The 16,863-nt window shown below is 41.9% G+C and overlaps 1 protein-coding gene across 1 annotated transcript in view; it reads left to right on the top strand.

Moving 5' to 3' along the window:
- UGT8 (UDP glycosyltransferase 8) overlaps positions 1 to 16,863 on the top strand; it is a 112,760-nt gene that overhangs the window by 30,339 nt on the left and 65,558 nt on the right. The window contains exon 2 of the mRNA XM_018049186.1: positions 5,018 to 5,841. Coding sequence (XP_017904675.1) covers positions 5,020 to 5,841 — 822 coding nt within the window. The 5' untranslated portion in view covers positions 5,018 to 5,019. The remainder of the gene's footprint in view (positions 1 to 5,017; positions 5,842 to 16,863) is intronic.

The following is a 16,863-nucleotide window of genomic DNA, read 5'->3' as shown; positions in this document are numbered from 1 at the left end:
AATTGGTTTATTTTCTTTTCATTTTTTCAGGCTACTTTAAATTGTTCCCTAAAATAATCAACTTTCATTTTTAGAACAGTTTCCGGTTCGCAGCAGGAAGTGCATAGAGTCCCCACATCCTCCCCCGACACTGGTGCACACCTTCCTCCAGCATCAGTGTCTTGCACCACAGTGGTCCGTTGTTAATGATCAATGAACCTGTACTGACACATCAGCATCTCTTCAAGTCCATGCTTTACAGCAGTGGTCCCCAACCTTTCTGGCACCAGGGACTGGTTTCATGGAAGACATTGTTCTCAAGGACTGAAGGCGGGGAGAAATGGTTCAGGTAGTTGTGTGAGCGATGGGGAGCGGCAGATGAGGCTTCACCTGCTCACCGGGCCGTCACTCACCTCCTGCTGTGGCCCAGTTCCTAACAGGCTGTGGACTGGCACCAGTCCTCAGCCCAGGGGTTGGGGAGCCCTGCTTTACGGGGTTCATTCTTGGTGTTTGGATAGTCTCTGGGTTTGGGTAAATGTATAATGACATTTATACACCAATGTAGAGTCTTACAGAATAATTTCACTGCCCTAAAGATCCTCTGTGCTCCACCTGTTCATCCTTCCCTCCCTTGCAACCATCGGCAATGACGAATGTCTTTACTGTCTCCATAGATTTGCCTTTTACAGAAGGTTATATAATTGGAATCATACCATATGTAGCCTTTTCAGATAGGTTTCTTTCATTTAGTAAATATACATTTTAATTTCCTCCTTCTCTTTTCATGCCTTGATAGCTCATTTCCTTTTAGTGCTGAGTAATATTCCACCATAGCAATGCACCACAGTTTTTTTATTTATTCAGCTGACTTTAGCTGGTGTGCTTGGTTCCTCCCAAGTTTTGGCAATTATAAATAAAGCTGTTATAAAATGCATGTGCAGATTTTTGTGCAGACATCTGTTTTCATCTTTTTTCTGTACATGCCAAGGAGCACAACTGCTGGGTCACATGGTGAGAGTATGTTTACAGAAACCATCGATTTGTCTTCCAAAGTGTCTGTACTATTTTGCATCTCCAGCAGCAATGTGTGAAAGTTCCTGTTGCCCCATACCCTCTTCAGCATTTGGTGTTGTCAGTGTTCCGGATATTGACCACTTTAATAGATGCGTAGTGGTATTGTTATTTTTTTTATTGCAATGTGGTTGCTTTATTTTTTTTTTTTCTAATTTTATTTATTTATTTATTTTTGGCAGTGCTGGGTGTTCGTTGCTGCATGGACTTTTCCCTAGCTGTGGTGTGCGGGCTGCTTATTGGGGTCACCTCTCTTGTTGGGGAGCACAGGTTGTTAGGGCTTCAGTCATTGTAGCTCCTGGGCTCTGGAGCACGGGCTCAATAGTTGTGACGCGTGGCCTCAGTTGTTCTGATCTCCGACCAGGGTTGACCCCACGTCTTGTGCAGTGGCAGGCAGATTCTTTACCACTGAGTCACCAAGGAAGTCGTCATTATTATTTTAATCTGCATTGCCCTCATGACATTTGATGTGGAATATCTTCTCATCGGTTTACTCTATATCTGTATTTTCTTTGGTCAGATGTCTGTTAAGATCTTTAGCCGCTTTCAAATCAGGTCGTTTATTTTTTTATTGTTGAGATTTGAGTTCCTTCCTTACATATCTTGGTAGCAATCCTTTTATATATATATATATATTTTGCAAATGTTCCTTCCAGTCTGGTGCGTATCTTTTCATTCTCTTGACACTGTCTTTCTCAGAGAAGATTTTAATATTAATGAAGTCCAAATTTTCAGTTGACACAATGTGATATTTCTGGATTAGCAAGGATCATACCATTTATTGGTAGTTGTGTTAGTCATTCTGTTATCCATAACGGTGATATTTATGAGATTAAAGGGCTGTTGTGATCCTTCATAATTAACTTCGTGTTTTTTTTTTTAACTTTATTTTACTTTACAATACTGTATTGGTTTTGCCATACTTCGTATTTTAATAGTGAGTAACACACTTGTGCAAATGATGCTTCTTTGCTGGTAATCAGTTCTTTTTCATGAAGACATATGATGACCTAGTAGACATTATTTTTAGAAGACATTTTATCATGTGAATATTGGCATTTCTGAATAGTTTTATAATTTACATGTACAGAGTCTATGTACCTTTTCTAACCTCCTTTTGTTATACGACAGCCACTGGTGGCTGAGATGGTCAAATATCCGCCTGCAACGCAGGAGACCTAGGTTCAGTTTCTGGGTCAGAAAGATCCTCTGGAGAAGGGAATGGCTACCCACTCGAGTACTGTTGCCTGGAAAATCCCATGGACAGATGAGCCTGCTGGGCTACCATCCATGAGGTTGCAGAGTCAGATATGACTAAGGTACCAACACACATACACACGCAGTACAGTGCTAGTTTAGGTGTTCCTCAGTCACACTGATCACGCTGGGATTGCTCACTGCTGCTGCTGCTAAGTCGCTTCAGTCATGTCCGACTCCTAGTGACCCCATAGGAAGCCCACCAGGCTTCCCCGTCCCTGGGATTCTCCAGGCAAGAACACTGGAGTGGGTTGCCATTTCCTTCTCCAATGCATGAACGTGAAAAGTGAAAGTGAAGTCGCTCAGCCGTGTCCGACTCCTAGCGACTCCATGGACTGCAGCCTACCAGGCTCCTCGTCCATGGGATTTTCCAGGCAAGAGTACTGGAGTGGGGTGCCATCGCCTTCTCTGGAAATTGCTCACTAGAGGCTCCCATATTACATGGTAAGGAGATAGACCATTTTCATCATCACAGGTAGTTCTGTTGGACAGTGTGATTCTAGAACATAAGCAGTTAAACAGTGATTAAACAGTCATTTTGTGTGATTTCTTTTTACTTTGCAGTAATTACTAAAATACTAAAAGAAAAAATTAAGAAATGCAGTGAAAGCATTTGTTTCCCTACTGTTATCTTTTGTTTCTTAGTGATTTATGTTAAAGTAACAGTTACAACTACAGCTGAAGGAGTTGAGTATGCTCACCATCTGCTCAGCTAAATGTGAAATACAATTGGCAGAACAGTTGCCTAACATTAGTCCATCATGATGTTGGTCTTCTTGAACATGCCAGTAGTAACAGGCACTATTAGTCACAGCAGTGGACAATTCAGCTGAAATAACTTTTCTGCATAGATCTCATTCTCAGAATTAATAACTTGTCTATTTAAAATTCCTATTTTTTTTCTCTCTTTTGGCAAAGGCAGAAGGCTAGGCTTCACTGGTGGCTCAGTTGGTAAAAAATCTGCCTGCATTGCAGGAGAACCGGGTTTGATTCCTGGGTTGGGAAAATAAGCTAGAGAAGGAAATGGCAACCCACTCCAGTATTCTTTCCTGGGAAAGCCCATGGACAGAGGAGCCTGACGGCCTACAGTCCATGGGTCACAAGAGTTGGACGTGACTTAGCAACTAAACCCCCGCCACTATTGGCAGTAGACTATACCAGAGAGACACATTTGGAGAGACAACACAGGAGAAAAAAGGCCTGCAAAGTTTGCTCCAAGATTGGCTGTTTAATTTTCTTCTTTCATTGACATTGTAATTATAGAATAAACTTCATTGTTATGGAAACAGTGTTTGTTCCAGATTATTTTTTTAAAGGCCTCACATTAATTCAGGCAACATTTAACATAGGCTTTCATATGTTTATAACACATATTACTTCAGTTTACTGTTATAGTAATGATAATTTAATGATAGTATCATTTGGAATTGGTTTGAAAAGCATCTGGAAATATCGTTTAATCTTGGTATTGGAAGAATCTATCATTTGCCTGCTATTGACTTCTTCTTTTTTTTAGGTTTCTTGCAGTGTTTAAATGTTGAGAAGGTATAGTTGTTTAAACTGCGTTTAGATGGCAGGAATTTGTATAAGCAGGATGGTTAATATATGATGGGTAAACACAGATATCGATTTGGTGATTGCATGTAAATCTATTTTGAGTTGTTCCTTGAAGTAGAAAAGTCCAGTTCTCATGGGTATTTATTGTTTAGGTCTTTCCCTATTTGGAGGCTAATTTAGAATCTAAATGTAAATTATATGGGGTAGGTAGGGCAAGTTTCCATATTCAGTGGCCCACATAGGTATTTCTAAAAAAAATGGTAGAAGGTGATTCTAACTATTGTATACACTTTAGTAAAGCAGAAGAGTAGAAGAAACATGAGCCATCCTGTGCACTTGACCTTTGCACCTGAGTTCCAAGTACAACACAGGAAATACAGTCAAGGACACAGGCACTCATCAGCCATCTCTTTCTCAAGTATTTACTGAGATCCAGTTAGCCCTCTTGAACTTATGTATTAAAGGTTTCTCTTTTAGATAATGCCCTGAAATGAGTCAGCCAATTGATATAAATTACATAAACAGAGTTGGCCAGGATACTTAAGGGTATTTAGATAAAGGAGAAGGTCACATTAAAAGTCATTTTTTTCTCCTGTGGAAAAGCTTATTTTCTATAGAATTACTACTTGAAAGAATGATTTTCTGATACACAGTCATTCTTTGGTATGCTTTAGTCATAATTGGGGAGTGTTACTGCTGTGATAAAATGATTTTTAAAGAGACATACATGCTGATATACCCCAAAATAAGAAGTCTTGGCTCTTCTTCCTGGGGTTAACATTGATGTTCAATTAAAAGATAAACAAAGGTTTCATAGATGGCTTATAGCTCTTATTCAATGAAGAGAGTTTTTCTTTCAAATTCAATTTTACAGGTTTCATTTCAAATTAAAAAAAAAATGAGTTCTCTATTGTTGTTCCAAAGCTGATACATTTTAAATCTATGTCAGTTTATGGCAGTCTTACTGTCAGTTCTCTGTTTTAAGAGACACCTTTCAGAAGTGAAGAGACAGAACATATACTGGGATAATTTTTTAAAGCCATCCTTAGGCCAAGTACTGGATCATCAGATCCTGTGCGAAAGCATCTTTGTGAGGGTTTTGAATGGTGCGGATTGCCGTCTGTTTTAAGCAGTTTTCTGGTTGTCATTTCAGCTATGAAGTCTTACACTCCGTATTTCATGCTCCTGTGGAGTGCTGTTGGGATAGCCAAGGCTGCCAAAATCATCATCGTGCCGCCAATTATGTTCGAAAGCCATATGTACATTTTCAAGACGCTAGCCTCGGCCTTGCACGAGAGAGGCCACCATACAGTGTTCCTCCTCTCTGAAGGCAGAGACATCGCGCCATCTAATCACTATAGCCTCCAGCGCTACCCAGGGATCTTCAACAGTACCACCTCGGATGCTTTCCTGCAGTCCAAAATGCGGAATATTTTCTCTGGGAGATTGACAGCAATCGAACTGTTAGACATACTGGATCACTATACCAAGAACTGTGACATGATGGTTGGCAACCACGCCCTGATTCAGGGTCTGAAAAGGGAGAAGTTTGACCTGCTGCTGGTGGACCCTAATGACATGTGTGGATTTGTGATAGCTCATCTCTTGGGGGTTAAATATGCTGTATTTTCAACCGGCCTTTGGTATCCCGCAGAAGTGGGCGCTCCTGCACCCTTGGCTTACGTCCCAGAGTTTAACTCACTCCTCACAGACCACATGAACCTCCTGCAGAGGATGAAGAACACCGGCGTTTACCTCATTTCCAGAATAGGGATCAGCTTTCTGGTTCTTCCCAAATATGAAAGAATCATGCAGAAGTACAACCTGCTGCCGGAGAAGTCCATGTATGACTTGGTCCACGGGTCCAGCTTGTGGATGCTGTGTACAGACGTAGCCCTGGAGTTCCCGAGACCCACCCTGCCTAATGTTGTTTATGTAGGAGGAATCCTAACCAAACCGGCCAGCCCACTGCCAGAAGTAAGGTTTGGTGAACTCCTTGGTAATCTTTTCTTAATGTAAATGTCAGTTTGCCAGTTTGGATTTTTAGACGAGAGGGGATTGGGTATTGTTGGATAATAGATGCTATTATTCTAAAAAGTGGTTAAGACATAGAACCTGCCAAGGCCCTTTTATTTGTGGGTGCCCCACTCCTCTGGAACGCATTCCTGCTTTGAATGAGCATTTCCGTAACACCAAGAGGCCACTGTGCCATATGGTCAGTAGACTGTCTGAGGAGCAGATTTTTGATTAAGTTATAACTCTGAGAGGAATGGAGTTAGATAGTTCATTTTAGTGAGTATAAGTGATTTCACTTTTAAGTAAACACAGAGTTCCTTCTGATCTCCCCCAGAAAGCACAAACGCAAGTCTCTACGGCCGGGTTAGGTCCTGTGAACTCAAATAAGCGGAACAATGTTAGTAGTAGGTCTTCTTTCAGCAGTCATGACCACTAAAAAGTTTATGTCCAGCAATGAAAATGAGGTACTAACTTCCATCAGACTAGGATGCTGATTTTAAGTTAGTAAAACTATTTAAAGAAATCATGTCTCACTGTGATTTCATGAAAAAGATGGAATTAATTACATTTTAACAAAACCTATTTACTCTCTGAGTCAAACCTGATTTCTTCTTTCTGGCTGAGCTGTCAGCAAATACACTTGTGTTCTATTATTCATCTTAGTTTGGCTTTTCTTTTTCAATTAGGTGTCTCAAAACCTGTAGGAGCCATATTGCATATCTGTTGTGGTGGAATTTCCAGCCTCAGGTTGACTCTGGATTGAAACTCAACCTCTGATGGCATTTATCAGAAGTGTAGGGCCTGTTCTATGTTTTTCTCTACTGCAGCCGTTTCTACTCTTAAAATTCTTAAAGCAGCCACTCACAACAACAGTCAAAGTGTTCATTTCCAACTCTGGTCACGACATTTAAAGAAATCTGCCAGAGTCTTGATGAAGAGTCAGGCTACATTTTCTCCGATAGGTGTCACATAAGCACAATCTCTGGCAGCATTTTCTCTTGGGGAAATAAGGTGATTGGGATATATAGCCTGTAGATTTCTCTCACACCTGCATTAGAAGCACATTTAATAAATAACACTTTGATATATTTCATGTGACATGAAGAGATAGAACTTGCCAGATCTTTGACCTATAAGCCCTAGATTGCCACTGTTGAAGACGGTGAGAGAGAGTTGTTCTTTCTGACGCCAGCTGTAAAGGATGAAGGTTAATCTCAGGCTGTCTCAGCCATTATCAAGCCCACTTGGAAAATTTAATTAGTCTCTTTCAGAGTCACTGTGTGATGTATTACCACCTTCCTAAAAGTATCTAAAATCAAACTTCAGAAATAGCTTCTAAAAGTCCCGGAATCAAGTTTATCTCTACCTGAACTGAGCCATTCCTAATGTCGGGCATATCAGCCCTGCTCCCTTCAAGTCTTCATCTTTTCCCAACCAGAGCACTGCCATTTTGCCTGTTCCTTTGAAATTTTGTTTGAATACTGTCTCCCCTCTTTATGCGGAAGAAGGAATTAGTGACGTTCATTTTTCCTGTATTGTAGCAGCTTGAACGGTAAGTACAGAACACTATTGTATGCTTAGTAAAATAGCATGTGTCCTTATGGCTTCATTACAGTAGGCCCTCCTTATCTGTAGCTCAGTTATCCTCAATCAACCATAATATGAAAATATTAATGGGAAAATTCCATAAATCAACAATGTGTAAGTTTTAAATTGTACATCGTTTTGAGTAGTGAAGTGTGATGTCTTATATGGTCCGTCTCGGCCCTGCTCCATGCTGCCCTGAATCGCCATCCGTCCGCGTGGTCTGCTTCTGACCTCCAGCCAACGACATCATCATGGCTCTGCGATCCAGCGTCGCCTGGAGCAGATGATCCTCCCACTGTAGCCTGACTCTGTATCGTAACGCCCGAGTCGTTGACCTTACTCCATCTGATCATGTCTCATCTTGTGTCATCACACAAAGGGAGAGTAGAGCCCAATAAGATATTGAGAGAAACCGCTTCACATAATGTCTACTGCAGTGTATTGTGATCTGTTTTATTTTTAGTCATTATTGTTGATACCCTACTCTGCCTGATTTGTAAATTAAGCTTCATCATAGGTGTGTATGTGTAGGAAAGAGCTTGGTATATACAGGGTCCAGTATTAAGATTTCGAGCATCCACCGGGGGTCTTGGAACATATGCCATGTGGATAAACTGGGTTACTGGATACTTTGTTTTGCTTTCAAAGCATCTTTTGCATGGTTTTTGGAATTTCCTATAATGTTATTACCCAAGATGTTTTCTGACTTGCCATGATTTCTAGTTTGGCACCAGTTTGACCCAATTTGTGGGCTTCCTTGTTCTTTTTTTCCTCTCTGGGCATTTTGTAATTATTCTTTTGAATATGTGCTCCTTATTTCTTTTCACTTTCATGCGTTGGAGAAGAAAATGGCAACCCACTCCGGTGTTCTTGCCTGGAGAATCCCAGGGACGGGGGAGCCTGGTTGGCTGCCGTCTGTGGGGTCACACAGAGTCGGACATGACTGAAGCAACTTAGCAGCAGCAGCAGCAGCAGCTCCTTATTTACAAGTATTGCTTTGGCTCTGACAGGTGTCACACTCAGAAATACACACATCTGGCAGGAGTATGTGTTAGGTGTGTGAACCTAGATAAGTATATTGTGTGTGTGCTCAGTCATGTCTGACTTTTTGCATCCTGTTGGACTGTGACCCCTCAGACTCCTCTATTGCTGGGATTCTCCAGGCAAGAACATTGGAATGGGTTGCCATTTCCTCTTCCAGGAGATCTTTCCAACCCAGGGGTCGAACCCGCATCTCCTGTGTCTCCTTCATTCAGACAGGTTCTTTACCCACTGAACCATCAGGGATAAGTATATTAGTACTGAAAATCTGTGAGGTTATAAAGTGTGAAGGGCCATTTTCACTTCAGTGTTCCATTTACAGAGCTCTTCAATAGGGAGAATTTTGAAGAATGGTGGGTCTTATTTGTTCATATGTCCCCTACCCTAGTGAGGTTTTATATACTTTGGAACACGTGCATTTCTGTTGAGTTTTCTCTAGTAGATTTGTCTGATACAATAAACTGTACCTCAGCGTTCTAAAAGTTAATGAGTTTCTCAAATGCCTGTATTATTTGCAGGTCACAGTTGTGACAGTAAGATGATAGAGCCCAGCAAGTGGCCTCTTAGAACACATGGCTCACTAATAACAGCTTAATTGTTAACTGCCTTGGTGTCTCACACTGGCAGTGGATGAAGTTTTCCAGATGTCTAGAAATGATTTGACTGAGACTTCTTTTCACAGCCTGGGATAAAAAGGTAGAGAAAATGTCTAAAAGACATGTTTTCAGAAGCTTTCACAATGTTTGAGCCTAAAGAAACTCTAGAGAGCGTCGAGTTCAGCTCCACTTTTCCACCTCAAAATACAGGAGGTGACCCATTCACTGGTCACATACGAGATTAAAAGGATCTGAGTGTCTCATCCAGGCCACACAGTTTGTAGCACAGCCAGGTGAAACATGGATTGTTTCCTATGAATTAGATATTTTTGTCAAGATGCCTGCATCTCTTGTTACTCATTTTACTCATTTACACATTTATAGCATATTCGGAGAAGGCGATGGCACCCCACTCCAGTACTCTTGCCTGGAAAATCCCATGGATGGAGGAGCCTGGAAGGCTGCAGTCCATGGGGTCGCTAGGAGTCGGACACAACTGAGCGACTTCACTTTGACTTTTCACTTTCATGCATCAGAGAAGGAAATGGCAGCCCACTCCGGTGTTCTTGCCTGGAGAATCCCAGGGACGGGGGAGCCTGGTGGGCTGCCGTCTATGGGGTCGCACAGAGTCAGGCACGACTGAAGAGACTTAGCAGCAGCAGCAGCAGCATATTCAATGAACTTCCCTGTAGCTCATACCGGTAAGAATCTGCTTGTAATGCAGGAGATCTGGGTTCAATCTGTGGGTTGGGAAGTTCTTCTGGAGAAGGGAATGGCAACCCACTCCAGTATTCTTGCCTGGAGAAGCCCATGGACAGAGGAGACTGGTGGGCTACAGTCCTCGGGCTCGCAAAGAGTTGGACATAACTGAGCGACTAAGCACAACGTATTGAACACTATGCAGAGACAATTTCACCCATCTTCATTTGATAGCTCAAAGATTGTGAGGATTTAATATGACAGTCAAGTCACACCATTTGTACCCCTTCTTGGAGAAAGAAATGGCAACCCACTGCAGTATTCTTGCCTAGGAAAACCAAGGGACAGAGAAGCCTGGCAGGCTACAGTCCATGGCTTGCAAAGAGTCGCGCCTGACTGAGAGACTAACACTTGTGTTTCAGAGATTTAATGATAAAAATCAGCCAGAATCCAAAGCCTTTTGATTATAAAATGTTGTCTTGGTGTAGAGAGAAGAAATTGTCTGCACTGATAATCGAATGATTTCTAAATGCATGTGCCTGACTCACACTATTTACTACCCACTGCCTACAATAGGAGTAATGACCTTTAGAGGAAGAGGTTTAGATTGGACTATATCCATATTGTGGCTTATCTCTATCATTACAGTGTAGTAGAGAACACAGAAACAATTTTTTTTTTTTTGAAGGTTTACTTCTGCCAGAAAGGAAGTCTGTAAAAAGTCCCCCATTTGACTAGATCCTTCAAGTATTAAATGTGGATGAAATAAATAATAACATCTAATAGGGGGTGACTATAGCTTTTAGTAGTTTGACTAGGAGGTAATAACAGTAATACTCCCAAAGAATAGTACATTTACTTAGGGAGTCTTTTGATCATTAAAATTCACGTTTGAGGTGATAAATTTTAAATGATTTCCCATTGTCAGAAAGTGGTCTAGCCCTGCTAAGCTGCTGATCTCTGCCACTTTTTACCTTCTGCAGCCCTGAACTATCATTGCACCTAACAGACTGTATCTTAATTATTGGTTTTTCACATGGTTTTCTCCCCTACTAGGGTGTGGATGCCTTAAAGGGTGGACGACAAGGTGGATAACCTTTGTACCCTGAGTGCCTGGAAAATGATAGTCATTCAAAAACTGTTAAAAATTAAACGAAATGCATCAAATAGAAATTGTTGCCATAAAATAGGTGATTCAGTGAGTATAACACTATTTTTAATAGTATAACCATTATCTGTTTATTCCAAATTTATGTTCAGATGCCATTGTAGCCATTAAGTAACCTAACATTCCAAGTTCTTGTAGTGAATTAGGATAGCTACTTAATGATACAATATTGAGAAAAGGTGATCATCTCACTGCTCAGTACCCAGTTGGTGAGCTAAATGGTCCCTAGAGTGTTCCAGATATGCATGTGAACAGGACCAGTGGTGCTCAGGCACTATTGCTGTATTAAGATGGCTTGGGAGGGTATGACCCTCATTTGGTTGGACTGCAGAGGGGCTTTATTGCCAGGCTAGGGGTGTGAAAGGCATTTTCATTGCACCATTTGTACAGACATTCTTTTAAATTAGGGAAACAGTCCTGGGGAGGGATACAGATAAGATAAAAAGATGAACAGAGATAAGAAAGAGCCAGAGGCCAAGGACAGGGTCATGAGATCCTCCCTGTTGTTCATTCTTTCATTTGCCAGAACTCCCTCACAGAGAAAGGTCTGGGGGAGGCGGGGTGGGGGAAGAGACATTGTGCAACAGATTCATTAGATTAACCCACTTGGGAGCAGATCAGGTTATGAGAAGAAGAATAAAACTGAGGAGCGAAACAGTGGCTTTTTACATGTAGTTCTCATTGAGTCACCTAGAAGCCTTTCCTTATTATTACATATGGAAATGGAAAGCTGCCTTCCCCAAGAGTGAATGAATGTCTAGGCTGAGTTATGGGACCTCAGTCACTGGGGCTAACAGACTGATCCAGGGTTGCAGCAAATATGGGAAATTATGGTGATGGACCTTTTAGAACTAACGTCCAAAAAAGATGTCCTTTTCATTATAGGGGACTGGAATGCAAAAGTAGGAAGTCAAGAAACAGCTGGAGTAACAGGCAAATTTGGCCTTGGAATACGGAATGAAGAAGGGCAAAGGCTAATAGAGTTTTGCCGAGAAAATGCACTGGTCATAGCAAACACCCTCTTCCAACACCACAAGAGAAGACTCTACACATGGACATCACCAGATGGTCGACACCAAAATCAGATTGATTATATTCTCTGTAGCAAAAGATGGTGAAGCTCTATACAGTCAACAAAAACAAGACCAGGAGCTGCCTGTGGCTCAGATCATGAACTCCTTATTACCAAATTCAGACTTAAATTGAAGAAAGCAGGGAAAACCGCTAGACCATTCAGGTATGACCTAAATCAAATCCCTTATGATTATACAGTGGAAGTGAGAAATAGATTTAAGGGCCTAGATCTGATAGATAGAGTGCCTGATGAACTATGGACTAAGGTTCATGACATTGTACAGGAGACAGGGATCAAGACCATCCCCATGGAAAAGAAATGCAAAAAAGCAAAATGGCTGTCTGGGGAGGCCTTACAAATAGCTGTGAAAAGAAGAGAAGTGAAAAACCAAGAGAAAAGGAAAGATATAAGCATCTGAATGCAGAGTTCCATAGAATAGCAAGAAGAGATAAGAAAGCCTTCTTCAGCGATCAATGCAAAGAAATAGAGGAAAAGAACAGAATGGGAAAGACTAGAGATCTCTTCAAGAAAATTAGAGATACCAGGGGAACATTTCATGCAAAGATGGACTCGATAAAGGACAGAAATGGTATGGACCTTACAGAAGCAGAAGATATTAAGAGGAGATGGCAAGAATACACAGAAGAACTGTACAAAAAGGATCTTCACGACCCAGATAATCACGATGGTGTGATCACTCATCTAGAGCCAGATATCCTGAAATGTGCAGTCAAGTGGGCCTTAGAAAGCATCACTACGAACAAAGCTAGTGGAGGTGATGGAATTCCAGTTGAGCTATTTCAAATCCTGGAAGATGATGCTGTGAAAGTGCTGCACTCAATATGCCAGCAAGTTTGGAAAACTCAGCAGTGGCCACAGGACTGGAAAAGGTCAGTTTTCGTCCCAATCCCAAAGAAAGGCAATGCCAAAGAATGCTCAAACTACCACACAATGGCACTCAATCTCACATGCTAGTAAAGTAATGCTCAAAATTCTCCAAGCCAGGCTGCAGCAATACGTGAACCGTGAACTCCCTGATGTTCAAACTGGTTTTAGAAAAGGCAGAGGAACCACAGATCTAATTGCCAACATCTGCTGGATCATGGAAAAAGCAAGAGAGTTCCAGGAAAACATCTGTTTCTGCTTTGTTGACTATGCCAAAGCCTTTGAGTGTGTGGATCACAATAAACTGGAAAATTCTGAAAGAGATGGGAATACCAGACCACCTGACCTGCCTCTTGAGAAACCTATATGCAGGTCAGGAAGCAACAGTTAGAACTGGACATGGAGCAACAGACTGGTTCCAAATAGTAAAAGGAGTGTGTCAAGGCTGTATATTGTCGCTCTGCTTGTTTAACTTATATGCAGAGTACATCATGAGAAACGCTGGACTGGAAGAAACACAAGCTGGAATCAAGATTGCAGGGAGAAATATCAATCACCTCAGATATGCAGATGACACCACCCTTATGGCAGAAAGTGAAGAGGAACTCAAAAGCCTCTTGATGAAAGTGAAAGAGGAGAGTGAAAAAGTTGGCTTAAAGCTCAAGATTCAGAAAACGAAGATCATGGCATCTGGTCCCATCACTTCATGGGAAATAGATGGAGAAACAGTGGAAACGGTGTCAGACTTTATTTTTGGGGGCTCCAAAATCATTGCAGATGGTGGTTGCAGCCATGAAATTAAAAGATGCTTACTCCTTGGAAGAAAAGTTATGACCAACCTAGATAGCATATTCAAAAGCAGAGACATTACTTTGCCAACAAAGGTCCGTCTAGTCAAGGCTATGGTTTTTCCAGTAGTCATGTATGGATGTGAGAGTTGGACTGTGAAGAAGGCTGAGCACCGAAGAATTGATGCTTTTGAACTGTGGTGTTGGAGAAGACTCTTGAGAGTCCCTTGGACTGCAAGGAGATCCAACCAGTCCATTCTGAAGGAGATCAGCCCTGGGATTTCTTTGGAAGGAATGATGCCAAAGCTGAAACTCCAGTACTTTGGCCACCTCATGCGAAGAGTTGAGTCATTGGAAAAGACTCTGATGCTGGGAGGGATTGGGGGCAGGAGGAGAAGGGGACGACCGAGGATGAGATGGCTGGATGGCCTCACGGACTCGATGAACGTGAGTCTGAGTGAACTCCGGGAGATGGTGATGGACAGGGAGGCCTGGCGTGCTGCGATTCATGGGGTCGCAAAGAGTTGGACACGACTGAGCGACTGAACTGAACTGATGGTGATGGACAGGGAAGCCTGGCATGCTGAAGTCCATGGGTCACAAAGAGGCGGACACGACTGAGTGACTGAACTAAAGGCTATTTAAATAGTATGTTGCTTATAAATTATTTCTTGAAATATAAAGCTAGAGATAGCATTATATCTATTATATTGATTATATTGTCCTCTTTTAAGTAAGTTTAATTAAATCTATATATTTTATAGTTGGTTCTTGATTTTGGATACCGTCACCTACAAATAATTTTTTAGGGTGTCTTTATTCGTGTGCACTATTGGTAGCTATGCAGGGATCAGAAGATTGAGAACTATAACATTTGGAAGAGATGAATGATTTAATTTCAACTACTAATTCTTAGCTGAAAGATTCACCACAACATGATAGTTGGGCATGAATAATGGATTCCCTGTGGGAGTTTATAGGCTTCCTAGGTGGCTCATTGGTGAAGAATTTACCTGCCAAATACTGGAGATACAGAAGACACAGGTTCAGTCCCTGGGTTGGGAAGATCCCCTGGAGGAGAAAATGGCCAGTATCCTTGCCTGGAAAAATCCCATGAACAGAGGAGCCTGGTGGGTTGTAGAGTCCATAAGTTCGCAAAAGAGTCGGACAGGACTGAGTGAAAGAGCACTCAGCACCACCACGGTAATTCATTAATGTGAAGTGTTGCAGATATTTCTTGCAGAAGTTTTGTACATGGATCATATATTTTGTCTTTATTTTGTAGTGAGAAACCAGATTACCTGACTAAGTGAATCTATCTGGAAGTAAATTGGGCAGTGTTGCAACTATCGACAAGTTACTGTTTAGTTCACTGATACGGAGGTTTTCTAAGCAGCACTGTAGTTTTGAATAGCTTATCAGTTGCTTCTGTAAGCATTATAGGCTTGCAAGAGTTTTCTGATACTTTTAGAGACCCAAATATAATTGAAAGTGCAGTCTGACATAATTTTTAAACACCTTTCTTCCTCTTCTATTGAGTATTTAAGCTTTAAGATGCCCAGCAGAGTTGTTCATTTAGATATTAGACAGTGGCAATGTCAAGGAAAATATTTTTTAACTGATCGTATTTACAAATAGTAATTCTCACAATTAAATAGTTGCTCCAGTTTTTAGAATAATATTTTTCACAAGTACTCTCATTCCAAGCCAAACAGTTTGGAATGGAAATCGCTACTGTCCATGAGTTTGTCAGATCTATTCCTGAGTGCAGATTTTGACAGAAAGGACCAAGTGAGCCTGAGCTTCTGAGGAAGTGGTGGCTCTGGAGACAAGCTACCCATTTCATAGTTTTGTTTACGGAATTTTTTATACCAAAATGTCCAGGGGCTGTGGCACAGTAGCCAGATGGAAAAACATGGGCTTTTTCAGCCAAATGGCCCTGGGCTTTAATCTTGGCCTTAATAAGACTTGGAGAGGGAGGGTGTCAGCCTCCTTAAAGTGAGGATGGCAGTGCTTACTTCAGAGGGTTTCGGGGAATGAGAGCCGTGGCAATGCCTGGTGGGGATAGTTCTTGTTCTTAATATTGTTCCAGTAATTCTCATTACTGAAGATGAGCTCTGGTTACTAAATCCCTTTCACCTGCTGTCTTCCACCTGGCAAACAGAAGAAGGGTTTCGGAGGTGGAGGAAGTGCCTGTGGCATCACCCCTGCTCATTCCAGGGGCTGGCCCTTGGTCCTTCTCCTTCCATCTTGGGGATGTTTATCTCCCTTTCTTCATCCGCTTTCTCACTGAAGTAGAAGCAAAAGAGCAAGTGAACTATATGGGGTTTAGACATCTGAGCCTTAAGAAGCTGACAGGTATGTCCTGCTCAGGGAGTGCCCTCCCGGTGCTTCCAGATGCTGGCTTCTTTAAGCTCAGTGGTGTTATCTGTGGATTTTCAGCCCTTTAAACGGAGGAGCAGCAATTCCAGCCCTGTTCTGCGGGCTCCATCCTTGTTCCTTCTCCTCCTCTGTGCTTCTCATTCCTGTTGGACCTAAGGAGATGCTCCAAACAAATAAATACCTGCCTCCTAGCCAGAGATTCTACCTAGATTCCCCTCCACACCGTGACCCTGCTGCACTAGGTTATTAGATTAGATAACCCTGTACTGGTGGCTCAGATGATAAGAATCTGCCTGCAATTCAGGAGACCCAGGTACGATCCCTGGTTTGGGAAGATCCCCTGGAGAAGGGAATGACTCCCCACTCCTGTATTCTTGCCCGGTAAATTCCATGGAGGAACCTGGCAGGCTGTAGTCCATGGGGTCACAAAAAGTCAGACATGACCTTCAAAAAAAAAAAAAAAAAAGTTTGAAATTTTCTTCTAAGATCTGAAGTGCAGACTCTGCAGTCGGCTTCAGTGTTTATCCTTACTTCTGCCTAGATCTCTGTCATCTGCACAAGTTGTCGCTTCTGTCTGATTCTTTCACTCTCCACAGTATTGTTTATATCAGAATCCCATTACATTCTTGTTAAAACAGTGTATTGTAGGGCCAGTTAGGAGGCCTGAGATGGGCCTTACTCATTTGTAACAAGTTCCTGTGTCATGGTGAGGCTGCTGTTGCTGGTCTAAGGACTAACCACACTACGGGAACCACTGACCTA

The sequence above is a fragment of the Capra hircus genome, chromosome 6 (genome assembly GCF_001704415.2).
Source record: "Capra hircus breed San Clemente chromosome 6, ASM170441v1, whole genome shotgun sequence".
NCBI lineage: Eukaryota > Metazoa > Chordata > Mammalia > Artiodactyla > Bovidae > Capra > Capra hircus.
Note: the sequence above shows the minus strand (reverse complement) of the source record. Positions and strands in the feature narration are given on the sequence as shown.